This window comes from Manis pentadactyla, chromosome 2, assembly GCF_030020395.1.
Source record: "Manis pentadactyla isolate mManPen7 chromosome 2, mManPen7.hap1, whole genome shotgun sequence".
Lineage (NCBI taxonomy): Eukaryota > Metazoa > Chordata > Mammalia > Pholidota > Manidae > Manis > Manis pentadactyla.
The window spans coordinates 81,316,362-81,344,358 of record NC_080020.1 but is presented as its reverse complement, the minus strand read 5'-3'; the positions used below and the strand labels follow the sequence as shown (position 1 = coordinate 81,344,358).

Below are 27,997 nucleotides of genomic sequence, written 5' to 3'. Positions count from 1 at the left end.
GCAGTCTCTTGAATTTATTAACCTAAAAGGTTTAATTTCCATTTTCCTGCATCAGCTTTATTTATAAAATGTCGTGCCCTATAAATATGCAGTTATTTTCTATAGTCAAGCACCCTCTTAACAAATCTTCTCATTAATATGTAAATTTAAAGTCAATTGGTCTTCTCCCTGACAGCCCCATGAATTCCTAGTGCACTGTATAATCGGCTTTGACTTGGCATCCACTATTTATCATCTAAGACGTCAGTTAGAAAAATTATGGAAAATGCACTGCAATTGATATGACCCGCAATCTACTTTGTCAACACTTAATTGTTCCTCAAATCATACATTTACATATAAACAGCCTGAACACTGATCTATAATGATGCAAATAAACTAAATTAAAAATCTCTTCTGTCCCTGAGGAAGCTTATTTGTATATGATGTGTTCATTTGAGAACTTACTGACAAAAGCATGTACATCAGTTCATCTAAAAAAATACTTATACTTACTTTCAATTCCTCAAAAAAAACAATTTTGCTACCCTTCAAGCATAAAAATACAAACAAATGTTTTAAAGAATTCAAAAAGACACATGACTTTTTTCTTTGAAAAACAAATTTAATTATGGTTGTTAGCTAATTGCAGTATCTGATAACTATGGATTTGGGGGAGGGACCTTCAAAGTTAGCTTTGAATGGGACATAACAAGCCAATAAGCAAACACAGAAACTTATTAAAAATAAGCAAAAAGATATCTTAGTTTAAAAGTCATGACATAATAGAATTTAAAGGAAAGAATGCTGACCTAGGCATTGCTCTGTTTGTATTTCCAGATAAGTAATATTATCTTAGGTGACGTGTTAAATGCTGTATGTCTTAGTTTCTTCATCTATAAAGTGCATATAATAATGCCCACTACACAATCTCAAATAAAACACTATATAAGAAAGAAAAGTAAAATGATAAATTTGTGAACAGAGCTTCACAGTATTATTTTTCACATTTTCTCTTAGTACTCAAGAAATTTCTTGTATTTTAAGGAATTTGGTATTTATGGGCAGTTTTTTATTTTAAATAAATTTTAAGTCAATATACTATTTTAGTGATGCTGTTTTCTTACTTGCTAATACATTTACTTCACGATAAATGGACCTCTATATATCATAACAGTGTTCAAATAACCTTCATGTAAATGACTTCTGCCTGTGTGTAAAAGGGGACTAGGTGCAAGAACGAACACCTTTCTACTCCACTGATTCCATGAAGAAAACATATTCAAGCGTTGATGGTAAAAGGATGGAAAAGGATGGTAACAACTCAGCACTGACACTGCTCCAGTATGTTCCACTTTGCCTTTCCATTCTGTAATACTCTTAATGTTCATTACATAGTATGCTTTTTACAACAGAAGAAGTGAAAAATGAAAGCAGATATAAATGCCAAATATTTATCAGTTTCTTCCAGGTCTGGTCAAACTTGACTTTATCATTCAGTTTAGCAACTTCTCAAATTAAAATTACCACGTGGACATAACTTCAAGTCTAGGCCAAAGTCTCCAAGACTACAAGTAGCTACACTGCTCACTCAAAGGTTTCTCAGTAAAACAGAAGAATAACTAGCCACAGGTAAAGTCAGAAATGTGCTTACTGTGTTTACTGAAGGAGTAAGCCCAGTCATAGTGTAAATAACAGTAATCCATTTGAAACTTAGTTTGCGCTTAAGGTCTAACATCTTCGACAATCCCTTACTTCTAATACTACAACAAAGGATGACCCCTTCCAATCTCTCCTGCTGAGACTGAACACAACATATATATATATATATACAAAGAGAGATTAAAAAGCCTGTTATTTTGGTCATTTTGAAGTCAACTAATATTTTAAATTAGTAAATAAAGTGGAATGTGTTATCCAAAGTAAAATTTGTGACCACCAGAACAACTGGAATTAAATGGCTGCCAATAATTGTCTCTTAAGGGGTTAACTAAGAGATTATGAGAAGGAAGACTTACTTTTTAATTTCACCATGTACTTGAATTGCTTCTATAATTAAAAATATATATATATGATTATAGTTAGCTAAACCTTTAAAAATCTCCTATTTTAGTTGTTTTTCTTTTCTTTAAGCCAAGGAAATCATATGCAAAGTTACGTATGAAAGGCAGGCAAAGGTGAAGCCTGCTCTGTTTGAGGGAGGGCAAGAGCCCAGAGAGCTACACAGTCTAGTGCACCACTGCCCCCCTTGGTTGTTCCTGGGACAGTGCTACAGCATCCTGAGGGCAGAGGAGTACATTTGAAAATTACTGATTTAGTCTAGTAGCCACATAATTTAGAATAACACCAAGGTCAGCCTGCAAATAAGTGACAAAGATAAGAAATTGTTTAGCCCAATTCCAGTGTATCCAGGACAATGACCAGACTTCATCTCATGTTTGTAATAATTAATGTTCATGGAATTAACATGTGAAAACACAAAGTATGCATTGAGTTCCAATTTTTCAAATTATCTGTCAGAAGAAAAGTGTATGTGGTATTTAACTTCTTTGCTTTGCAGATCAGTTTAAACATGAGTTTTATCTAAAATGAGATGAAATAAAATTCAAGGAAGAGAAATACAAATAAACAGGCCAACTACAAAAACTGAGATTTTTAAGTCCATTACATATCCTTAGAAGATATGCTGAGAAGTATAAACTTTAAGTCCAATTTCTACATAATGACAAAGCAAAGTATCATTTGCATACAGCTACTAAAAATTATTTGATGGTAAAAGGAAAGCAAAACTTTAAAGTGTTGTTTAATAGTGACAGTGATTAGATAAGCCAGAATTATCTATAACCTTACACAAAAGGAAAAAGATGTATCTGCAAAGTAGTCTGGATACGAACTGGCTGAATCAAACAACTAGCTATTAGCAACAAAAATCTCTTGCCAAAATTATCATTTACTTGAAAGGGCCAAGACATTTGCAGCATGGACATGTTGCTTAATCCAAAAGAGTGCCATCAAAAGCTTACTTTGCTCAATGATAAATATAATGAACTTTATAATAAAAGCACAGGTGGATAGTAAAATTTCATTAGTTGAAGAGCCTTATGTGGCATAAGACTTTTTACATATGAATAATTTAAAACATACTTCGATTTTCAAGTAGAATAACCTGAACACTTTTTAGACATTAATATTACAATGGAGTCAATATTATAAACAGTCTTCTAGATAAAGATACATTAAGTCTGTATTCAAATTATGTCACAATCATTTGTACACAAATTTATGAACAGGCCTTGAATGTTCAGTATGACTCGCTTTTATTAGAAATATTAAAATGAGAGAAAGATGTATGTAAAATGGAAAAAATGTTCATAATACATGTTTAGATTACATTTCAAACTTTCAGAAGCTTAAGATGTTTAAATGTTTAAAATGTTTACCAATGTTTTCTACAATGACTTAGTATTGTTTATCCAGAAGTACATCTGATTTTCTACAAAATCTACAATACTGCTTTTCAAAAAAAGACAAAAAAGCAGTATTACAAGATTAAAACAAGTGCGCTATTTTTTAATATTTAATGATTTCTTCGAATAAGTTTAAAACTTAGACATAAATCTTAAATATATACACAGAGAGATCTCTTGCAAACTATGTAATACAATTTTCTAAATTGTCAAAATACTAAAAAGAATAAGGTATGCCTCTAATGTTACTCTGCACATAGAAAACAAATTCGCTTTAAGGTATATTTAATTATGAATTTCACTAAAAACTCTATCAGTTTAAATGAAAAAAAGGAAAACAAGCATTTTAGAAATACAAAACCAGGAAAAAGTTGTTTTTAAGTTCAACAATATTTATCTATAAAGACAAGAAATTATCTTTGGTATAAATTCATGTGTTAGACTCACATTACCTACATTAACAAGTGAGTCCTTGGAATAGTTGGAACTCAAAGGTGTGAAAATAACTAATTTTTAAAAAATTGATGATTTGGCAATGTCATTGCATACACTACATCACCTACAGCTCCTAACAAGAGCCTCTTGCAAGGTAGCACACTAAAAGTTCATACATCATGTCATTAAGTATGTATCAATCAATGTCAAAACAATGAACAATTATCCTTGAAGCAATTATGCTTTCCAAAAGAATATGAAAAAAATGATTCCTCCTTAAATATGCAGATTTCTGTATTTTACTACTCTTAATTTTTGTACACATTTTTTAAAAGCTTTTCCATTTTCTTAGTATACTGTATAAGATGAAGACTGTTCAACACTTACCTCTTTCCAAGGACTGACAAACTGTGTACGAGCATATCGAGTTAGCATGTGGATTATGACAACCTGCCCCCACTCTTCTACATCAATTAGTAAATTACACAATTTGCGGTAATTCTTGTGAATCAGATCTATTCTATCCGGGCATACTTCTTCAAAAGCCATCACAACACTACCAGCTACCAGCTAGAAAAGAAAGAAATAGTAACTCATTAAAACATATTTTCCTCCATCAAAGATTCTACTTAGGCATTACAGAGTACAATCAATATAATGACAATCAATAAAGCATTCAGTCATTTAATTAATAAATGATCATGTTTCAATAACAAATTTTAAAGTGTCACTTCCTCAAAGAATAATAGTTGTAACATATCATGTACTTTCCTGAAGTGTTAGAAGTATTAGTATTAGAAATTCTGATAATTTTTGTTTCATCAGGTTAAATTTCAATAAATTATATATACATGGATTAAACATAATGTACATACATTCATTAAAAATGAATTCAAAGATTCATTATTTAGTATGTAACAAATTCAGAAAAAGAATCAAGATAATAACAAAGACCACATGGTGTCAGTTAAGATAAGAAAGACAATAATTCCACAATGAATTTTTATCTTAAAATATGTGTGAGGAACTTGTAAATGTTTTTGGTACAAAAACACTTTCAGACCTTACACATTTTAATCTGCCTGTTAATTTTTACCCATATAGTTTATTTACAAAGAAAACACACAGACTAAACTTTTAGTACATCATGATCACTTCTGTAACACTGCGTATAGGTTGAAATAACATGTTATAAATAAAAGTCAGTTTTCTTCAAGAGCGATTAATGAACCATAAATGCTGTTTTTGGAATTGTCATGCTTTTGCAAAGTGGTAAAATTAAGATTTCTTTCATATAAAGATACAACCTAAGCAGAACATATAATATACAAATACTTTTATATATGTACCATTGATACATGTACAGCTAGTCAACAATAAAATACGGTTTTGAAAAAATAAATTAATATCATATTCTTTCTGAACACTAGGGATCTTCATTTGAGTGTCTAAAATTTCCCCAATGACTTAAAATAAGCAATTAAATAGAAATATAACTTACTGAACTGGTACTTTTTGAAAAATATTAGATACAATGACATTCACATTTTTAGTGTTTGTCCCTCTTCTTGGCTGACATTTAGTTTATTAATATGCAAGCAACAATACAATTGAAAGAAAAACAGCTCAGAATATAGACTTGCTATTATGCTAAACAAGTTTCTAGTCCTGTGGGGATTTTATGAATTACCAATCAGTACAAACGTGAAGCCGCATTTATTGACTCCAGCCCTGCCCATGTACTGGTGCCTGCTGGTCCCAGCATGTACGCACCTCAATCGAAAAAGCAAAGAATTGATTATTTGTATGAACTAAATAAAAATGTATTGTACTTATAATTTTCTATTTGCTATTGATATGGAAAAGAAGTTAAGTTCATGTTTTCAACTCCGTATTTTGGTATCTTCTGCATAAATCACTCTTCAAAAATTGTATTGGGATAATCATATTTCTAAAAGGTCAGAATTTGTGTCATTTAAAAATCTCTCAAAACAACTAAGTTAGTAATGTCAAACTATATTTTAGTATTTGTGAAATGTATTTACATTTATTTCACATATATGTCAACCTTATAGTAATATAAGAAATATGTATCATTTGGCTAACAAAATAAAAATAGTACCACTTACAATAAAATAATCCATAAAATTAAAATAGTAATTCAACAAAGTTTCAATTTAAGAAATAATACATAAAATCAAGTTATTTTACCTAAGCCTAGAAATTCTTTTTTCAAAGTGTTTAGTAGATGCCACATAATTTAAAGGAAAATCAGCTTATCTCATGTTATTAAATTTACTAAACCAACAGCTATAGGTACAATTCTAAAGTACTAACAGTATGAAAAAGAAAGAAAATAATTAATTAATTACAAGTAAAGTTTAAGGAAACACAAATCTAATTATGAAGAATGTAAAGAAAAATACTTTCACAAAATAAAGCTGGCCATTTTAGATATTTCATTGTATGGATTTAACAAACTGACCTAGGCTAAACCCTACCAGAAGAATTAGTAATTCTGGTCTATCAAATGTTCAATATTCTATAAAACTTCCAGAATTAAAATAAAATGATCTACTCAGATTTTAAAACCAAAAACATTGGTTTCCCAAAAACAGTTAATTTCCATCTCACTGTGTCAATAGTAGCTTTTTATATAAGGGGGCAAAATAAATCACTTCAACAAAACCAGCAATGAGCTCATCAAATTCAAATGCAGTTTTCCATTTATGTATTTTTTATATTAAAACTATAAACATGGTTCATTTATCTTCCCTTGGTTGCCACGTTTTTCTGTGCTGTTGCTATGAACTTCAGCCATTAGCTGTGCTCCAAGGTAAACTACATGAACCATCAACAAAAGTGACACCCTATCTATGGAGTTCATATTTTCTCCAGATTATCTATGCTAGTTGACAAGCTGGTAATGAAAAAAATCACACTAAGCAAATGGTTCCTCTAATAACAATAAATTTTCTATAAAATTATGAAGGGTACAAAACGTTTCCTTGCATCTATTTTGTCATGAATTTTAATTAACGTTGCAAAAACCTGAGAGTGCTGGGTCATCACAGGAAGTGCATCAGGGTTTGATTGATAATATGGGGTAGGTTGGCCAATGCTGCCAAGATTTTCTTCTCTTAAATTAATGGCCATCCAACCTGCCCTAATCATACAGCCCAAATGATATTCCCCTTCTTATTTCAATTTTCTTGAGGCATGGAAAATAGGAAAGATCAGTCATTTATCTTCTAATAGCTGGATAATAGACCTATCACAATAAAACATCTGCACAAACTCAGAGGTGTGTCTTTGTGCCCACAACAGTGAAGCATTTACCAACATTAAATCAATAACTTATAAAATGGTGTCTTCCCCCACAGTTTAGTTACGAATTCCCAATATACTTATTAAACATTATTTTGTAGCTAAATTGAGAGGAAAGTTTGTTATCAAAAAAACATAAACAAACACCTCAGTTTTTCAATAGGCATTGACCTAATTTGTTTTTCTAAGAAACTGTTTTCTTTTAGAAAGTTAAATGCTATCAAAAGCATTTCTTTAAAATTAACCTGAAAGGAAAAGGAAATAAATATCACCCTGCATTTGAGGAGTTCTAAATAAAAGAGACTGTTAACTGCTATGCTCAAATTGTTCAACAAGTATGGATTTCTACATTATAAAGAAAAACAAGAGAAAGTGTTATAAATTGAAAACCTTTATAACTGAATTTATAACTGAACATTAGGAAAGGTTTATAGTAAAGAACAAAAGTGTTAGGATATGTTAAAAAGAGGAAAGAGGTATTGAAAATGGTAAATCTAGAAATATAAAATGAAGAAACTAATGAAAACTTACAACAGCTAATTAGAAAGCATAGAACATATATAACATATTCCCTTTTAGTTTCATTAACTAAGAAATGAAACTATTTATTTCTATGCCTTTACAGTTGTGAGGTTTCTATTATATATTTTTTAATTTAGGGATACCTTCCAACAACAGTTACCTAACTAACACTAAAATATTCTTCCAGTTCATTTGACCGTAACTAGATTCCTAAGCCCAAACTGATTTATTTTCAGGAAAAAAAACATATGACAAATACCAGTATTTCTTAGTAAAAGGAAAAGACTATTTCATTTTAATACATTTATATTTCCATCTTGCCTTAAAATAAGAATGCTAGAAGTAATTTTCTTTGAGATCTCAATTGTAAGAAAATCTTCCTTTAGACTAAAAGAAGCAACAGAAGGTATACCTCAAAATGAACAGATATTACATGAAATTTTTAAATACATTTAGCACCTTTGAAATTTATATTTATCAGCAGCAATAAGCAACATCAACATCATGTTATTGAACCCAAGAAGCTTCTGCTGATAACAGATTAATTTCTTTTTAAAATGTAGAAATAATAAGACTAGGTTCATTTATAATTGGGAAGTGTCTAAACAAAAATGATTTGGGATTATCACTGATTTTAAATTTCAATGCTGACATTATTAATCTGGGGGAGAAAATATAGCTGGCTTCTTCAATAATGTATTACATTCAAAAAACTAATAAAGATAAGAACAATAAATATCTGTATAGACATCAAAATATTTTTAATCTTTCTACAACAGTTTATAATCAAACAAAGGAAAAAATCAGAAAACATTCTAAAAACATAATTTAAATAATGTGTAGACAAGTTAGTGTACCTGGATAAATCTTAATCTCCCAACCCAAACCTAGAAAAACCAAAGAGACAAAAATATGTATTCTAAACATAACTAAAACCAGAATTCCCTAACTTCAAATTATGTTAAAGTATAAAAGTCCTAAATCCCAGAGAGTTATCTTTTATGCTTATATCACAAAGACCTATGACAGTCTGGAAAAAACTGCTCAGATAAAGCAGATAGGAGTTGGTGGTGGGCATCAACAGCAGAAAGAGAAAAAAATACTCTGAGGTAAAAATACTACAAAAGATTCCTGGTAAATCAAAATAAACTACAAGGAAGGGATTTCATGTTGGGTGGGGTTGGAGGTGAAACTGTAGGGATATTCAAGAAGATCCCTTGGAAACAGTTTCAAGGACTATGGTTTCAAGGAAATGGTTAAACAAAGAGGCAGAGGAAAAAGCCCCTTAGAAACTATAAGGTGACAGTAAAAAGAGAAGTAAGAGGAGGAAATTTAGGATCCTAAAAGACAAAAAAAAAATTCAAAATAATCTTAGGGCATGCAACCCTTCCTATGTGTTTCTTCCCAAAAAAATGAAAAAACACACTTTTCTGTTTTGACCAAGAGGGTGCTCTTGTACTAGGAATCTTGCAAACTATCTCAAATTCAAACCACTAACCCTGTCCAAAGAAATGCAAAGATGCAAGTAATCTATAAGTATTGAAAACAAAAAATGAAAATTAAAACAATTCACCAGATGTAAATTATCCACAAAAGGATGAAGCAAAACAAAACTAACACAACACTCCAAAATGAATTAAGCACCCTCAGAGAAGCATTTGAAAATCAGAAAAATGAACCTAGTCAGAAATTCAAAAACAGATCACAGCAGTGAACAAGACATCAGGAAGAAATGAAACAAGAGTTGACTGAAACCAAAAAAGAAATTGAGAGAGAAAAAAATAATCATATATGATGATTAAATTGTAATGTGTCCCAGGAAGAAAACACTTGAATGAAAATTTAGTACAGCACATTAAACTAGAAAAAGGAACGAATAGAATGGAAATGAGGTAAAGACAGAAGTAAAAATGTTTAGAGAGACAGTGGTTGAAAATTAAGACAGGCAAAGAAGATCTAACTTACATAAAATTGAAATCCCTTAATAAAGAACAAGCAACAATTGAACAGGATTAATACTTTAAACTGTAATCTTAAAACAAACAGAATATAATATACATTCTGAATCTATATTTTGAAAAGGCTCACTGGGTACCAGGAAAAAACTGACCCACATCAAGTAACACTGAGACACTGTGTAAAAACTATTATATTTCAAAGATATAGAGAAAATCCTCAGGATCAGGATCCTACCTAATGCAGACACATTACAGGCATTTCCTTTAGTTCAAACAAGGCAAGGGTGCCCACCATCTCCATTACTACTGAGCCCTGTACTAAAGGTATAAGCCATATAATTAGATGAGATAAATTAATTAGTCATAAGAATTGGAAAAGAGGAAGTAAAACGACCTCTATGGTGGGGATGACAGATTCATTTTCTAGAGTATACAATAGAGAATAAATGATAAAACTAAATAAAAAAATAAAAGAATTCCCTAAAGAAGAAGGATATAAAATTACTATACAGAAAATCAACAGCTTTCCTTTATACCAATATAACAAATTCAATGATATAATGATAAAGCAATTTCAATTTATAATAGCATCAAAAAAGTAAGACTAAAGATAAACTTAACTCTAAACCAGTATTTAACTCAATTAGCAGTTCCCTTCTTCCTACTCCTCACAGAGGTACATGCTAGCAATTCCGAAACAACATTTTTATGTTCTGGGACTGAGCAAATACATATATATGTGGATAATGGAAGCCATATTTCTTAATACTGGAGTAGGAAGTTTGAAAAGGTAGGAAGTGAAAAAAATCCTGTGCTGTTGCACTAGCATTACAGGTATTAATATAAACTACTGCTGTTTAATATAGATTTTAAAAAGTAGATATAGATGTGTGTTAATTTTTTTTTAATTAACATATATCATATAACATGTTAGGGAAAAGGAGTGCCTCATAAATGACAGACCATCAAAATAAAAAATATCTACCTATGAACACTGAGCATGACACACACCATTTGGGAAGCAAAATGTTAAAAAAAATAGTCAGCACCTAACTACTATCACCAAGAATGTAACAAATTAATTCCACTATCATTTAACAGATAGTAAATATCTACTGTGAACAACTACTTCATATGTTTTTTTCTACTGTATTTTGGAAGTAAGTGGTCATTAGTCAAGAACAGACATTCCAAATTTACAAAGAAATCACCCTTTCTATTCCTTTTTGAATCTATTTCTTATGGGAGTATTTATTAATCCCCTTCTATGGTGTATAGCACTGTGCTGAGGGTTTGCTCTTTCAACACAAACAAAAATTTATACAGTATAAATTATATGTCACACAAATTTGCAAACTGAAATTCATGAAGGCTTAATACACAGCTACTAAGTGGCAGAAGTACAGACACAAATCCAATCCTGTCTAATGCTAAAGAGTGTAGTTTCCAACTGTGATGTATCTTGTTTGGAAAGACATGCACATATTACATATGGAAATCTCATTCTTAGGCCATGTAACAAATTTATTTTAGCCTAAAAAGCAGCAGAAATCATAGTAAACTATATTAAAATAAAGGATCTATGTCTTGTAGATTTTACTATATTCTCCACAGTACTTAGCAAATGTCTTGCACATAGAAGAAATTAGATTTTTCTTCATTATTACTAAAATCAAGTCAACCACAATATCAGAACATTCCCTTCATATCTGGGTCATAGAAGCAGATAATAATGGTGCCACAAAGAAGAAAAAAGGAATCAACTTTCTTTTCTCTGTCTTCATTTATTAAGCAAACCTATATTTGCTTACCTCCTACATTAATGCCAAACACTATAGAAGAAATGCAATGAAGATTTCTGACACACTACAGACTAAAAGAAATTTGTTGGGTAGCCTAGGAATGAAATCTCCAAGTATAATTTCCTATATAATACAGTATTTTCAAAAATACGTAGTGAAAAACTCATTAAAGAAATTAAAATGTTCAATAGAACATATTCATTTAATGCAAAAAGACAGCAGTAAAAGAGGAATGAGGCACAAAAAAGACGAGACAAAAAATCAAGTAAAATGGCAGCTGTATTTTCCACTGTATCAATAATGACAAAAAATATGAATGGATTAAACAATCTAATTAAAAAACAAGATCCAACACATGCTGTCTACAAGAAACACATTAGATTAAAAAATACCAACAGGTTTAGAGTAAAAGCAAGAAAAAAAGCTTATATTATGTAAACCATAAGAAAGCTGGAGTGGCTGTACATATATTGGATAAAACAGACTTTAAAACAAAAGTTCTTAGTAGAGATGAGGGACATTTTATAATGACAAAAGGGACATAAAAACAATTATAAACATATATGCACCAAACATCAGAGCACCTAAACATATGAAGTAAACAGTGACAGAAATGAAAGGAGAAATAGACATTTATACAACAATAGTAGGCAACTTCAATACTCCATTAAAAAAAAATAGAACATAAATATAGGTATAAGATCAATAAAGAAACATGACTCTAATAATACTATCAACCAATTAAATCTAACATATATCCATAGAACACTCTATCAAACAGAATACTCATTCCTCCCAAGTACACACTGAACATTTTCTAGGACAAACTGTATGCTAAGCCATACAACAACAGCCATATAAAGCTAGTGGCTGCTCTATTACATAGCTGCTATATACAGATATTCATGGTCTTTCATATCATCATAAGATGAGCTGGATCCTTTTCCTTAATAGATTTGAGCTACATATGTAAGTGCAAAAGCCTCCACCAAAGACACCATTACACCAGCTCCTCCAGAGATCTCCTCATAAAGCCCATGAGTCATCACTACTTCTAGATCTCATTATCACTACACCCAAAGAACGGGAGTGGGGAAGAGAGGAAGAAAAGATATGTACATTCTCAAAAGACGACTACTATTAGCCAGTAAGTTCAAAATGGTTTTTTTAAAAATACATTTATAATACACAGCACATTCCTCTAGTTGTTCAATATTTCTTTAATACTTCTTTAATACTCAATTTTTAAACAATTATTTGTTCCTAGGTGATTCAGCCTTTAGAAGTCCTAATAAATCACTGCTTGAAATAAGAGCTCTGGCACTAAAAGCACTCAACAATTTAGCCAATTTAGATTAGAGAAAGGATTTTTTTCTCCAACTTGCTCCTCTTTAGATTTGGATGAAAAAATGTATAACAAACTAAAATTCTAAATGCAATCCTTCTCTATACATGGACATTTTTATTCCTCAAGGATTTTAATAACCTCCATTAATATTTATGTCATTTTAAAATCAATAATAATTATACCAAACATACAATGATAAGATGACACTATGCAAATAAAGCACAATTTTACTTTGACATGAAAAAATATTACTTACTGTGCTCTTATCCTTCAGAAGTTTATCAATTACTTCAATTAACATTTCCTTCTGCTCTGGATCTAAGCTAAAATAGAAAAAAACTTACATTATTTTTTCCTTTAATTCTAACTTTAAATGAAGCTAATCATTCCAAGAATATTAATAAACTTTAAAAGGAAGGAGGGAGTGCAAGAATTATGTAAAGATAGAAACAAATAGAAAACAAATTTAAAGTAACCAGGATGGTTTTTCTCCCAAATGTGTGCAAATCTTTCTCTCCAAAGCTGTTCATATAAATAAAACCCAGATTCCAATACCATTAAGAAAATATTTAAAGAACGAGTTCAGTTCTTTAAATAAGTTGGAAAAGCTTAATAAATTAATTGCAAGTTGATAAACCGCAAATTCTCCCTTCAACTGGGGGGGGGGGTGAATAACAATAACAATCATTTTTTATTATGGGCACATAATTGTCAAAAACAAATATACAGAATTTCCAAATAAGAATTTTATATCATTCTAGTTCACTTATGGAGACATGCATTATAAAACCTGCCATCTAAAATGAAGAAATATAAGCAAAAGCTTATTTATTTATTTACAGAATTGAGAAACACATCCTAATAGCAGCCCTAAGCATGGAAATATTGTTAACAATATAATTTCTCCCTAGCATGGAATTCAATTGTTCATTTATTGAGAAGCAAAAGTATAGGTATACAAAGATAAGTAAGACAGAGTCTAGTAAGGACAGTCCCAAACATAATCACACCATGTAATATATATGCACATATATATATGTGTGTGTATTTATTTATTATTATTATTATGTGTATATTACATATATATGCATAAGGGATTATGGGGCTAAAAAGGAAGAGCACCAATGGAGGCAGGACGGTTGTGGAGAGTGTCTTATAGAAAGTTACATCTCAGTTGCATCTTAAAGCAACTTGACTTTAGAGCTGTAGAAAAGAGGAAATTTTCTAGGCAGAGACTAAAGGAGGAATAAGAAAAATAATGAGATAAAATCAATTCATGCAGGAGGGGCGGAACATGGCGGCGTGAGTAGAGCAGTGGAAATCTCCTCCCAAAACCGCATATATCTATGAAAATATAACAAAGACAACCCTTCCTAGAATAAAGACCAGAGGACACAGGACAATATCCAGACCACATCCGCACCTGAGAGAACCCAGCGCCTCGCGAAGGGGGTAAGATACAAGCCCCGGCCCGGCGGGACCCGAGTGCCCGTCCCCCCAGCTCCCGGCGGGAGAAGAGCAGGCAGAGCGGGAGGGAGACGGAGCCCTGGACTGCCGAACACCCAGCCCCAGACATCCGGGCCAGAGTGCAGGGCGCTCGATACTAGGAAAACAGGGCAGCAAGAACAGTGAGCGGGCACTGGAGGCTGGGCGCCAGAGGACATAAGAAAAGCGCGCGACCATTTTTTTTTTTTTGCTTTTTTGCTGTTTTGTTTTGGCGAGCGCTTTTTGGAAGTCTTAAAGGGATAGGGATCCCAATACAAGGGAAACAGGGCAGAAAGACCGGTGAGCAGAGGCCTGAGGCTGGCACCGGAGAATAAAGAAAAACAAACAACCACCTTTTTTTTTTTTTTTAATTAAAAACTTTTTTTTTCTTTTTTTTTTTTTTTGGTGGTCGTTGTTTTCTTTTGGCGGGTGCTTTTTGGAAGTCTTCTTCTCTGATCTTTATTATGTCCCTCCTTCTGCTGACCTTAGGCCTCATTTGTTCTTCTTTTTCCAATTTTGATAGTTGTGACATTAGACCGTTCATTTGGGATTGCTCTTCCTTTTTTAAATATGCTTGGAGTGCTATATACTTTCCTCTTAAGACTGCTTTTGCTGCGTCCCACAGAAGTTGGGGCTTAGTGTTGTTGTTGTCATTTGTTTCCATATATTGCTGGATCTCCATTTTGATTTGGTCATTGATCCATTGATTATTTAGGAGCGTGTTGTTTAGCCTCCATGTGTTTGTGAGCCTTTTTGCTTTCTTTGAACAGTTTATTTCTAGTTTAATGCCTTTGTGGTCTGAAAAGTTGGTTGGTAGGATTTCAATCTTTTGGAATTTACTGAGGCTCTTTTTGTGTCCTAGTATGTGGTCTATTCTGGAGAATGTTCCATGTGCACTTGAGAAGAACGTGTATCCTGTTGCTTTTGGATGTAGAGTTCTGTAGATGTCTATTAGGTCCATCTGTTCTAGTGTGTTGTTCAGTGCCTCTGTGTCCTTACTTATTTTCTGTCTGGTGGATCTGTCCTTTGGAGTGAGTGGTGTGTTGAAGTCTCCTAGAATGAATGCATTGCATTCTATTTCCTCCTTTAGTTCTGTTAATATTTGTTTCAGGTATGTTGGTGCTCCTGTATTGGGTGCATATATATTTATAATGGTTATATCCTCTTGATGGACTGAGCCCTTTATCATTATGTAATGTCCTTCTTTGTCTTTTGTTACTTTCTTTATTTTGAAGTCTGTTTTGTCTGATACCAGAATTGCAACACCTGCTTTCTTCTCTCTGTTGTTTGCTTGAAATATCTTTTTCCATCCCTTGACTTTAAGTCTGTGCGCGTCTTTGGGTTTGAGGTGAGTCTCTTGTAAGCAGCATATGGATGGATCTTGCTTTTTTATCCATTCTATTACTCTGTGTCTTTTGATTGGTGCATTCAGTCCATTTACATTTAGGGTGATTATTGAAAGGTATGAATTTATTGCCATTGCAGGCTTTAAGTTTGTGGTTACCAAAGGTTCAAGGTTAGCTTCTTTACTGTCTTACTGTCTAACTTAACTCGCTTGTTGAGCTATTATAAACACAATCTGATGATTCTTTATTTCTCTCCCTTCTTATTCCTCCTCCTCCCTTCTTCATATGTTGGGTGTTTTGTTGTGTGCTCTTTTTAGGAGTGCTCGCATCTAGAGCAGTCCCTGTAGGATGCCCTGTAGAGGTGGTTTGTGGGAGGCAAATTCCCTCAACTTTTGCTTGTCTGGGAATTGTTTAATCCCTCCTTCATATTTAAATGATATTCGTGCTGGATACAGTAGTCTTGGTTCGAGGCCCTTCCGTTTCATTGCATTAAGTATATCATGCCATTCTCTTCTGGCCTGTAGGGTTTCTGTTGAGAAGTCTGATGATAGCCTGATGGGTTTTCCTTTGTAGGTAACCTTTTTTTTCTCTCTGGCTGCTTGTAATACTTTGTCCTTGTCTTTGATCTTTGCCATTTTAATTATTATGTGTCTTGGTGTTGCCCTCCTTGGATCCCTTGTCATGGGAGTTCTGTGTACCTCTGTGGTCTGAGAGGCCATTTCTTCCCCTAGTTTGGGGAAATTTTCAGCAATTATTTCTTCAAAGACATTTTCTATCCCCTTTTCTCTCTCTACTTCTTCTGGAATGCCTATGATTCTTATATTATTTCTTTTATATTGATCACTCAGCTCTCTTAAAATTCTTTCATTCCTGGAGATCCTTTTATCTCTCTCTGCATCAGCTTCTCTGCGTTCCTGTTCTCTGTTTTCTAGTCCATTAATGGTCTCTTGCATCTCGTCCATTCTGTTTTGAAGTCCTTCCAGAGCTTGTTTTATTTCTGAATTCTCCTTCCTTAGTTCTTGCATATTTCTCTGCAAGTCCATCAGCATGGTTATGACTTTTGTTTTGAATTCTTTTTCAGGTAGACTGGCTAAATCTATCTCCCCAGATTCCTTCTCAGGGGAAGATGTAGCAGATGCCGAAGCTGTCTGGGTTAGTCTTGTCTGAATCATATTTTTTTGCCTTTTCATGTTGACAGGTGCTATTGACTGTCAGCTGGGAGGGCCAAAATTTTCACTTACTACTGGCCTTTCTTTACTGGGGCAACTGCGACCCCTAGTGGCTTGTGTTGGGTAATTGCGTGTAGAGTGGGTCTTTGTGTCTTGCCCGGCCGGAAGGGAGAAATTTCCCTTTCTGTGGGCGGAATTTGTCTCAGGCTGCTTCTCTGCTTTCGCAGCGCCCGGTGGGGTGATGGATGGGGGGGCTGCTTGACTGTTTGCCTCCGTGAGGGGTCTCAGAGCTGTTGCCCAGGGGGTTAGTGCACCCGGTTTTCCCTGTAATTTCCAGCTGCTGTACTGTGACCTGGGTTGTTTCCGTCAAGCTGTTAAGTCCCTGTCCCTTTAAGCCTTTCAAAAAGCCCCCGCTTTTCTTTGTCACAGGGGCATCAGCTTCAGCACCCGCTCTGAGGTCTTACCCCCTGTTCTCCCAGTATCCAGGGCCCCCTGGGCATATACTGTGTCTGCGCTCTGGCCCGGATGGCTGGGGCTGGGTGTTCGGCAGTCCTGGGCTCCGTCTCCCTCCCGCTCTGCCTATTGTTCTCCCGCCGGGAGCTGGGGGGAGGGGCGCTCGGGTCCCGCAGGGCCGGGGCTTGTATCTTACCCCTTTCACCAGTCGCTGGGTTCTCGCTGGTGTAGCTGCAGTCTGGCCACTGTCCTGCGTCTTCTGGTCTCTCTTTTAGGGCTAGTTGTGTTTGTTGTATTTTCAAAAGTATATATGTTTTTGGGAGGAGATTCCCACTGTCCTACTCACGCCGCCATGCTGGCTCCGCCACGTTGCTTTTTGGAAGTCTTAAAGGGGCAGGGCGGGTCACTTAATCCAGAGGTAGGGAATCCGGGATCTCTGGGCACCCTAACCCCTGGGCTGCAGGGAGCAGGGAGGCCCCTTACGGAGATAAATAGCCTCCCAGCAGCTCCTGCTCCAACGCGACTCCACCAATTTGGAGTAGCTGCCCGAGCCAGGCCACGCCCACAGCAACAGCGGAGATTAACTCCATAGCAGCCGGGCAGGAAGCAGAAACCCTGTCTGCGCGCAGCTGCCCAACACAAGCCACTAGAGGTCGCTGTTCTCCCAGGAGAGGAGTGCCACAAACCAACAAGAAAGGAAGTCCTTCCAGCCATCACTCGTCCCAGTTCTGCAGACTATTCCTATCACCATGAAAAGGCAAAGCTACAGGCAGACAAAGATCACAGAGACAACACCAGAGAAGGAGACAGACCTAACCAGTCTTCCTGAAAAAGAATTCAAAATAAGAATCATAAACATGCTGACAGAGATGCAGAGAAATACGCAAGAGAGATGGGATGAAGTCCGGAAGGAGATCACAGATGCCAGAAAGGAGATTGCAGAAATGAAACAAACTCTGGAAGGGTTTATAAGCAGAATGGATAGGATGCAAGAGGCCATTGATGGAATTGAAATCAGAGAACAGGAACGCATAGAAGCTGACAGAGAGAGAGACAAAAGGATCTCCAGGAATGAAACAATATTAAGAGAACTGTGTGACCAATCCAAAAGGAAGAATATCCGTATTATAGGGGTCCCAGAAGAAGAAGAGAGAGGAAAAGACATGGAAAGTATCTTAGAAGAAATAATTGCTGAAAACTTCCCCACACTGGGGGAGTAAGTAATCGAACAGACCATGGAAATACACAGAACCCCTAACAGAAAGGATCCAAGAAGGGCAACACCAAGACACATAATAATTAAAATGGCAAAGATCAAGGACAAGGAAAGAGTGTTAAAGGCAGCTAGAGAGAAAAAGGTCACCTATAAAGGGAAACCCATCAGGCTAACGTCAGATTTCTCAACAGAAACCCTACAGGCCAGAAGAGAATGGCATGATATATTTAATACAATGAAACAGAAGGACCTTGAACCAAGGATACTGTATCCAGCACGACTATCATTCAAATATGACGGTGGGATTAAACAATTCCCAGACAAACAAAAGCTGAGGGAATTTGCTTTCCACAAACCACCTCTACAGAACATCTTACAGGGACTGCTCTAGATGGGAGCACTCCTAGAAAGAGCACAGCACAAAACACCCAACATATGAAGAATCGAGGAGGAGGAACAAGAAGGGAGAGAAGAAAACAATCTCCAGACAGTGTATATAACAGCTCAATAAGCGAGCTAAGTTAGGCAGTAAGATACTAAAGAGGCTAACCTTGAACCTTTGGTAACCACGAATTTAAAGCCTGCAATGGCAATAAGTACATATCTTTCAATAGTCACCCTAAATGTTAATGGGTTGAATGCACCAATCAAAAGACACAGAGTAACAGAATGGATAAAAAAGCAAGACCCATCTATATGCTGCTTACAAGAAACTCACCTCAAACCCAAAGACATGTACAGACTAAAAGTCAAGGGATGGAAAAACATATTTCAAGCAAACAACAGTGAGAAGAAAGCAGGGGTTGCAGTACTAATATCAGACAAAATAGACTTCAAAACAAAGAAAGTAACAAGAGATAAAGAAGGACACTACATAATGATAAAGGGCTCAGTCAAACAAGACGATATAACCATTCTAAATATATATGCACCCAACACAGGAGCACCAGCATATGTGAAACAAATACTAACAGAACGAAAGGGGGATATAGACTGCAATGCATTCATTCTAGGAGACTTCAACACACCACTCACCCCAAAGGATAGATCCACTGGGCAGAAAATAAGTAAGGACACGGAAGCACTGAACAACACAGTAGAGCAGATGGACCTAATAGACATCTATAGAACTCTACATCCAAAAGCAGCGGGATATACATTCTTCTCAAGTGCACATGGAACATTCTCCAGAATAGACCACATACTAGACCACAAAAAGAGCCTCAGAAAATTCCAAAAGACTGAAATCCTACCAACCAACTTTTCAGACCACAAAGGCATAAAACTAGAAATAAACTGTACAAAGAAAGCAAAGAGGCTCACAAACACATGGAGGCTTAACAACACGCTCCTAAATAATCAATGGATCAATGACCAAATCAAAATGGAGATCCAGCAATATATGGAAAGAAATGACAACAACAACACTAAGCCCCGACTTCTGTGGGACACAGCAAAAGCAGTCTTAAGAGGAAAGTATATAGCAATCCAAGCATATTTAAAAAAGGAAGAGCAATCCCAAATGAATGGTCTAATGTCACAATTATCGAAATTGGAAAAAGAAGAACAGATGAGGCCTAAGGTCAGCAGAAGGAGGGACATAATAAAGATCAGAGAAGAAATAAATAAAATTGAGAAGAATAAAACAATAGCAAAAATCAATGAAACCAAGAGCTGGTTCTTCGAGAAAATAAACAAAATAGATAAGCCTCTAGCCAGACTTATTAAGAAGAAAAGAGAGTCAACACAAATCAACAGTATCAGAAACGAGAAAGGAAATATCACGACGGACCCCACGGAAATGCAAAGAATTATTGGAGAATACTATGAAAACCTATATGCTAACAAGCTGGGAAACCTAGGAGAAATGGACAACTTCCAAGAAAAATATAACCTTCCAAGATTGACCCAGGAAGAAACAGAAAATCTAAACAGACCAATTACCAGCAACGAAATTGAAGCAGTAATCAAAAAACTACCAAAGAACAAAACCCCCGGGCCAGATGGATTTACCTCAGAATTTTATCAGACATACAGGGAAGACATAATACCCATTCTCCTTAGAGTTTTCCAAAAAATAGAGGAGGAGGGGATACTCCCAAACTCATTCTATGAAGCTAACATCACCCTAATACCAAAACCAGGCAAAGACCCCACCAAAAAAGAAAACTACAGACCAATATCCCTGATGAACGTAGATGCAAAAATACTCAACAAAATATTAGCAAACCGAATTCAAAAATACATCAAAAGGATCATACACCATGACCAAGTGGGATTCATCCCAGGGATGCAAGGATGGTACAACATTCGAAAGTCCATCAACATCATCCACCACATCAACGAAAAGAAAGACAAAAACCACATGATCATCTCCATAGATGCTGAAAAAGCATTTGACAAAGTTCAACATCCATTCATGTTAAAAACTCTCAGCAAAATGGGAATAGAGGGCAAGTACCTCAACATAATAAAGGCCATCTATGATAAACCCACAGCCAACATTATATTGAACAGCGAGAAGCTGAAAGCATTTCCTCTGAGATCGGGAACTAGACAGGGATGCCCACTCTCTCCACTGTTATTTAACATAGTACTGGAGGTCCTAGCCATGGCAATCAGACAAAATAAAGAAATACAAGGAATCCAGATTGGTAAAGAAGAAGTTAAACTGTCACTATTTGCAGATGACATGATACTGTACATAAAAAACCCTAAAGACTCCACCCCAAAACTCCTAGAACTGATATCGGAATACAGCAAAGTTGCAGGATACAAAATCAACACACAGAAATCTGTGGCTTTCCTATATACTAACAATGAACCAACAGAAAGAGAAATCAGGAAAACAACTCCATTCACAATTGTATCAAAAAAAATAAAATACCTAGGAATAAACCTAACCAAAGAAGTGAAAGACTTAATACTCTGAAAACTACAAGTCACTCTTAAGAGAAATTAAAGGGAACACTAACAGATGGGAACTCATCCCATGCTCGTGGCTAGGAAGAATTAATATCGTCAAAATGGCCATCCTGCCCAAAGCAATAGACAGATTTGATGCAATCCCTATGAAACTACCAGCAACATTCTTCAATGAACTGGAACAAATAATTCAAAAATTCATATGGAAACACCAAAGACCCCGAATAGCCAAAGCAATCCTGAGAAAGAAGAATAAAGTAGGGGGGATCTCACTCCCCAACTTCAAGCTCTACTATAAAGCCATAGTAATCAAGACAATTTGGTACTGGCACAAGAGCAGAGCCACAGACCAATGGAACAGACTAGAGACTCCAGACATTAACCCAGACATATATGGTCAATTAATATTTGATAAAGGAGCCATGGACATACAATGGCGAAATGACAGTCTCTTCAACAGGTGGTGCTGGCAAAACTGGACAGCTACATGTAGGAGAATGAAACTGGACCATTGTCTAACCCCATATACAAAAGGAAACTCAAAATGGATCAAAGACCCGAATGTAAGCCATGAAACCATTAAACTCTTGGAAGAAAACATAGGCACAAACCTCTTAGACATAAATATGAGTGACCTCTTCTTGAACATATCTCCCCGGGCAAGGAAAACAACAGCAAAAATGAGTAAGTGGGACTATATTAACCTGAAAAGCTTCTGTACAGCAAAAGACACCATCAATAGAACAAGAAGGATCCCTACAGTATGGGAGAATATATTTGAAAATGACACATCCGATAAAGGCTTGACGTCCAGAATATATAAGGAGCTCACACGCCTCAATAAACAAAAAACAAATAACCCAATTAAAAAATGGGCAGAGGAACTGAACACACAGTTCTCCAAAAAAGAAATACAGATGGCCAACAGACACATGAAAAGATGCTCCACATCGCTAATTATCAGAGAAATGCAAATTAAAACTACAATGAGGTATCACCTCACACCAGTAAGGATGGCTGCCATCCAAAAGACAAACAACAACAAATGTTGGCGAGGCTGTGGAGAAAGGGGAACCCTCCTACACTGCTGGTGGGAATGTAAGTTAGTTCAACCATTGTGGAAAGCAGTATGGAGGTACATCAAAATGCTCAAAACAGACTTACCATTTGACCCAGGAATTGCACTCCTAGGAATTTACCCTAAGAACGCAGCAATCAAGTTTGAGAAAGACAGATGCACCCCTATGTTTATTGCAGCACTATTTACAATAGCCAAGAATTGGAAGCAACCTAAATGTCCATCAATAGATGAATGGATAAAGAAGATGTGGTACATATACACAATGGAATACTACTCAGCCATAAGAAAAGGGCAAATCCAATCATTTGCAGCAACATGGATGGAGCTGGAGGGTATTATGCTCAGTGAAACAAGCCAAGCGGAGAAAGAGAAATACCAAATGATTTCACTTATCTGCGGAATATAAGAACAAAGGAAAAACTGAAGGAACAAAACAGCAGCAGAATCACAGAACTCAAGAATGGACTAACAGGTACCAAAGGGAAAGGGACTGGGGAGGATGGGTGGGTAGGGAGGGATAAGGGGGGAAGAAGTAGGGGGGTATTAAGATTAACATGCATGGGGGGGTAGGAGAAAAGGGAGGGCTGTACAACACAGAGAAGGCAAGTAGTGATTCTACAACATTTTGCTATGCTGATGGACAGTGACTGTAAAGGGGTTTATAGGGGAGACCTGGTATAGGGGAGAGCCTAGTAAACATAATATTCGTCATGTAAGTGTAGATTAGTGATACCAAAAACAAAGCAAAAAAAAAAAAAGGGCAGTTCCTGTGTGGTAACCTCCAACGAGTTCTACACAAGGGTATAAAGCACATATAAAAGTGTAGGCAAAGGGTCTGTTTGTGTTTATACAGAGGATCAAAGCCTAATTGGGCTACCCTGAAAATGAACTAAGATACGATATGAAAAAGAACTTCCAACATCTGCACTCTCTGGAAGACTCATGCCAGAAGATGATCATCAAAAAACCCCAACAAAGATCCACGCACTGCTACAGCTGTAGATGCACTCATCACACCAGTTCCTGGACTTGCCATGGGAATGAGGAAGGAGATATCTAAGCTGACCTGTGCATACAGTAAAACAACAAATTTGACTGGATCTATACTGTTGGAACTCAACCAAGAATTAGGAGAAGTGCAAATTGTAGCACTCCAAAGTCTTACAACTACAGACTATTTACTGTTAAAAGAACATATGGCATGTGAACAGTCCCCAGGAATGGGTTGTTTTAATTTGTCTGATTTCTCTCAGACTGTTCAAGTTCAGTTGGACAATACCCACCATATCATAGATAAGTTTTCACAAATGCCTAAGGTGCCTAACTGGTTTTCTTGGTTTCACTGGAGATGGCTGGTAAATACATATATTCTTTGGTTATGTAACTATACTCCTATTATGTTAATGTGTGTGTGCAATTTAAGTAGTAGCTTAAAACCTATACATGCTGAAGTTACTCTACAAGAAGATATGTCAAAGAAATAATCAATCTTCCCATGTTTTCTTCCGCCTGCTACTTCTATAGCTTTTCTTCTTCCTTCCTAATTACAACCCTTAAATAGAATTCGTGCCTCATATCAAATTTACCGAGTATCATAATTCTTCCAAGTGGTAAAGATACCTCAAGACAAATGCTGGGCATAGAAGCTACAGGGCATAAATATGCAAAGAAATAAAAAGCTAACCATTTCAAACAATAAGGCTTCTCTCTCACTTACCAACTTTACATTTCCCTGTATGGCCCCGGAAGATGACTGGTTAGCCAGAGACGGGTAAGATTCCTCAAGGGAGGAACAACCTAAGACAGGCACAGTCGCAGGGGGGTCATCAGGTGAGAAATTGGGGATCAACAGAGGTGAGGCTTAGAACCTCACCCCCCTGTTCTGAGAGAAATCTTCTGCATACGTGGATGTTTTATTGCCCTTGTCTAGCTTGGATTAACACATAGTCTACAGGCACACACCTGATCATCTACATTTGCTCTCTTACAACACTAAACTATGTTTTCTACCTTTATCTTGTATCTACCTACCACTTCAGCATTTTATTAAAAATAATAATAATAAAGAGAGAAATGTGGTATCCACATATAAATCAAGTATAAAAACCAAATGAGTATTCATATTTGAACTGACTGTTTAGAGTTCATAATGCATGAGCAAAACTGAAAGTTTCTGTGATGACTGCCCTTGTACTGTTCACTATGTAACTTATTCATTATGTAAGAATTTGTTCTCCATGTAAGAACTTGTTTGTTATGCCTCAGAAGATTGGAGACTGACGAAAATTAGGCTTGGGGTGTATTAATGATTGTGCATTGAGCATTGACTCCCCTATACAGAATTTTATTGTCGTTAACAACCATTTGATCAATAAATATGAGAGATGCCCTCACAAAAAAAAAAAAAAAGGACAGACTTCCAATGGTAAAATAAATAAGTAACCGGGATGTAATGTATAGCATAAGGAATATAGTCAATATATTGTAACAGCTTGGTAGGGTGATAGCTGGAACCTAGAATTATGTATATAAATGTTTTACCACTGTGTTGTACACTTGAAACTAATGTAATGTAATACTGTGCGTCAACTACCGTTCAATAAAAATAATTATTTAAAAAAAAAAAAATCAATTCATGCAGAGGACTAACAGGTAGTACTGAGCTACTAGACTGTCAGTTCAAGAAAAGGAGAGTAAGAGTTGATGCTGGAGAGGTAAAATGGTGACCAAGGATATATTTTCGATCCACCATAGTGAGCTTGGATCTTATTGTGCAAGTTAATAACAAAAAAAGATAATGAGTGAGAAGCATGATGTAACTTTGTCTGACAGTTAACCTAATAAATGCGTTTTTACTTTTTACGAACATTATATAAGTTTGTTATTAACAATTTCAATTACCTAAACATTCAAATATTTTAATTCTTTCAAATTCTAGCTCCCCCTACCTCGCTTCTCCAAGCAGTCTTTCCTAACTAATCCTATTTCATTATGAAACTCAGTATGATAATCTGAGACCTATCCTATCAAAAGTATTTTAGGGTGTCTTGTATGTATGTATGTATGTATGTGTGTATAATATGCTACTATCTTATCCAATTATAGGTTGCCTTTAATTATTTAGCATATATTTGATTTTTTTCCTCAAATAAATTACTAAATATCCTCTAATGTTTTCATACATCTTAAGCATGTATCACACCACCATAAACACAAAGTGAACTTGATAAAAGCTGATGAAATAAATGGTAACAGAAAATACTAACAAATTATTACAGATAATTATTTTATTTAGGCAATATGTTCTCCACAGAGATCAAAGCATTGTATGATACTGTAATATGGAACAGTACATATTTAAAAATCAGTATTTAAAAAACCATTTGATAAAATAGCTCTGGAAAAGTGTAAGAAAAAGAAGGGAACAGGAGGGCCAAAGATGGAAGAAAACAGAACAGTGAGTTATGAAGATAACACATTTAAGATTCTACCCTACAATAAACAGAAAAAAGTCTTAATTTTCTAATAATATATGTACACATGTTTATTAAAGATAGACTACATAAATGAGAGTTCAAAATCTGATTATTTTTAAATTATAAAATCTATAAACTATCATAGACCCTAACAGGCTTGTAAGTAAAAACCTGCATATGGACTCTACAACCAAAACAAAATTAAAGATGTCTAAAGAAATGTGGGAGACAGGGGCAGAAATATAGTCATTGTGTTTACGTAGGGTAAGGACAGACTAGTTATTAAGAGGAAATAAGCCTTCATAGGTGGTAACATTCCACATAACAGAAATCTTTGGTATTATTAACAAAGCACCTACCTGTACAATTTTTGTATAGCATGGGCTGCATTCTTCCTAACATACGGTGATAAATCAGCAGAAGCTTCCTTAATAGCAAGCATCATAATAGGTACAATAATTGGCACTCTAATACTTGAGAGAACTCTCAGAGCGCTTGCACGGATTAGTTGATTTGAGTCCTAAAAATAGTGCAGAAATAATCATCAAGATTTCAAATTCATAATATTTCAAAGACATCTTTATGACACAAGTAATAGGAGCTTATAGGGTGCACTATAACAACAGCAAAAAAAAGCCATGTAATTTAAAATAAACAACCAATATATGGAAATAAGTAAGGAAAGAGATACTTAAATGTTTATTTCTCTGAATAATGTCTTAACAAGAAAAGTAATGATTATAATTATAGTTGATCATTTACTAAACATGCTGGGTTTTCAGAGTTTCATAATAATATGTTGCAGGTCATAAATTATATCTTCAAAAAAATCATTTACCTTCCTGCACACTTTCAACAAGTTGTTCAAGAATTCCTTGATGCATGATAATGATTATACTGAACATAGTGTTTGAACTCTTTCAAACACTACTGTGCCATTTAGTAGATTATTTTTCCACTTCTTTAAATGATACAGCTTCAATTTTACAGAAACTTGTAGCTACGTGTCTGTTCACTGTTAGTTACCTTCAGAGCTCGCTGAAAAGTGCTTATGGACAAGAGTGCGAGATCCTGCTGTTCTTCGGCATACCGGACCAAGTAAACATATACTAACTTCTTTATCTGTTAAAAAAAAATTTATTGAATCCAAGCCAGAGTCAAAATTAAAAATTCAGTATTTTCTATACCAAAATCTATTTTCAATTTTCCTGAAGTAAATAGCTGAACCTGGTCATATCTTAGATTGTAGAATAAAGATAGTATTGTAGGAAAATGAATGGCAACAGAAAAAGCTTATGAAGTACGCATTTTAATAATCCAATCCTGAGAGGAATAGCAATATCCTATCAAGGTGTTCCTCTCGAAAGGAATAAAAAATTCCTGAGCAAAACTTACATAAAAATATTAAAATATTAACTGAATTGCAAAATTATTTTCAAAATGAGGCATACAGATAATATAAAGAAATTTGGCTCTGTGTACTAACTTTACGGTAAAGGAGCTTATGTTCCCTCATCTGTCAAAAGGTGCTAGAGCCCCAGTTTTGATTCTATAGTAACATTCACATTTCAATATACATTACATGGTATTTTCAGCTCAGTTAAGAAAAATGCATGACATAATACCAATTTATTGTAATAAAAATTCCAAAAGATTGAAAGTGTCTTCTGAAAATTGTTTTGAAAGGCAATTTAATCACTAAGTTTAGAACAAAGTTATGATGAAGAGAAAAATTAAATAAAAATTAGAATTGAGTTGAAACTCAACTGCTTCCTTCTGCCTATTTCCATATACTTCCTTCCCTCATAGCCTATAATCTCCCTTCTCAAATATCTTCACATACCACTGTCTGATTTTCACATGTATCAACTGTCAGAATACATACCTAAAAGTTTATGGACTATTCAAAAAGCATAGAAAATGAGGGTAAGTAGCTGAAACTGGTGTTGGAAAGGAAAAATCGGGCTACACTGGTACATTTACTATCATACACCCAACCTGGACTTCT

General features: G+C 34.9%; 1 protein-coding gene across 7 annotated transcripts in view; it reads right to left on the bottom strand.

Annotated features, from left to right (window-relative positions):
* AP3B1 (adaptor related protein complex 3 subunit beta 1) overlaps positions 1–27,997 on the bottom strand; it is a 306,085-nt gene that overhangs the window by 196,968 nt on the left and 81,120 nt on the right. For all 7 annotated transcript variants that reach the window (XM_036914138.2, XM_057494089.1, XM_036914137.2 and 4 more), the window contains 4 exons: positions 27,016–27,111; positions 26,349–26,509; positions 13,095–13,161; positions 4,269–4,451 (listed from right to left, as the gene is read on the bottom strand). In XM_036914138.2, coding sequence (XP_036770033.1) covers positions 4,269–4,451; positions 13,095–13,161; positions 26,349–26,509; positions 27,016–27,111 — 507 coding nt within the window. The remainder of the gene's footprint in view (positions 1–4,268; positions 4,452–13,094; positions 13,162–26,348; positions 26,510–27,015; positions 27,112–27,997) is intronic.